The 1039-nt window shown below is 53.8% G+C and overlaps 1 gene segment (V, D, J or C); it reads left to right on the top strand.

Moving 5' to 3' along the window:
• Positions 1 to 137: 137 nt before the first annotated feature.
• Positions 138 to 648, top strand: LOC118983768 (probable non-functional immunoglobulin lambda variable 5-48; the record flags this gene model as incomplete). The annotated part of the segment is given in 2 exon segments: positions 138 to 183; positions 301 to 648. Coding segments are annotated over 2 exon segments (394 nt in total), but the record flags the coding sequence as incomplete, so codon positions are not given.
• Between the last annotated feature and the right edge of the window lie 391 nt (positions 649 to 1039).

The raw sequence follows: 1039 nt of genomic DNA, 5'->3' as shown, positions 1-1039 counted from the left end.
CCAGGGCTCAGGGAGGGGCTGGGCAGCCCCTTGATGGACACACATTTGCATGGACAGCCCCTCCCCAGGCAGAGGGTGGGGAGAAAAGGAGGCCTGGGCAGCCCAGCCCCACTATGGACTCATAGGCTGTGTGCACAATGGCCTGGACTCCTCTCCTCCTCGTGCTCCTCTCTCACTGCACAGGTAGGGACAGGCCTCAGGGACCAGGGCTCAGTTCTGAAGTTTCTTCCCTTCCTGATCCATCTCTTGATTAAATTCCCCTGGTTCTGCCCCATCACTGACACCTGTCTCTGTTTGCAGGTTCCCTCTCCCAGCCTGTGCTAACTCAGCCGCCCTCACTCTCTGCATCTCCTGGATCCTCAGCCAGACTCACCTGCACTCTCAGCAGTGACATCAATGTTGGCAGCTATAGCATATACTGGTACCAGCAGAAGTCAGGGAGCCCTCCCCAGTATCTGCTGAACTACCATACAGACTCAAACAAGCACCAGGGCTCCGGGGTCCCCAGCGGCTTCTCTGGATCCAAAGACACCTCGGCCAATGCAGGGCTCCTGCTCATCTCTGGGCTGCAGCCTGAGGACGAGGGCCACTATTACTGTGGGATCTGGCCCAGTGGTGCTCCTCACAGTGACTCACACAGATGGAGAAGTGGGACAAAAACCTCAGCTTAACAGAGTTTTCCTTCAAGACAATTGACCATTTCCAAATAATCTCTGTGTATGTAAACTATACTCGGGGGACCTTCTGGTTTATCATAGGTCTACTCCCAGTTTTCCATCCCACGTCTAGAGTCTCAGGGACACGGAGGCCAAACTGAACACACAGTGGTCATGGTGACATTGCAGAGCTGCCTGGTGTTCAGTGTGGGAACTAGGGCCTTTGGAGTTGCCTTTGGCCTCTTGAAATGAGACAAATGGAGCCTTTTCTCCATTAAGTCTTTGTTATGATCCGGGGGCCTCCAGGTACTGACATCTGAAAAAACACCTGTAAAAGGCAGAAAGCCTTTCCAGGTCAGCTGAGCAGTAGGAAATGTGCTGGA

This window comes from Sturnira hondurensis, unplaced genomic scaffold (assembly GCF_014824575.4).
Source record: "Sturnira hondurensis isolate 20B ecotype Veracruz unplaced genomic scaffold, ASM1482457v3 Scaffold0003046, whole genome shotgun sequence".
Lineage (NCBI taxonomy): Eukaryota > Metazoa > Chordata > Mammalia > Chiroptera > Phyllostomidae > Sturnira > Sturnira hondurensis.
The sequence above is the reverse complement of the archived record's forward strand: the minus strand, read 5'-3'. Positions and strand labels throughout refer to the sequence as shown.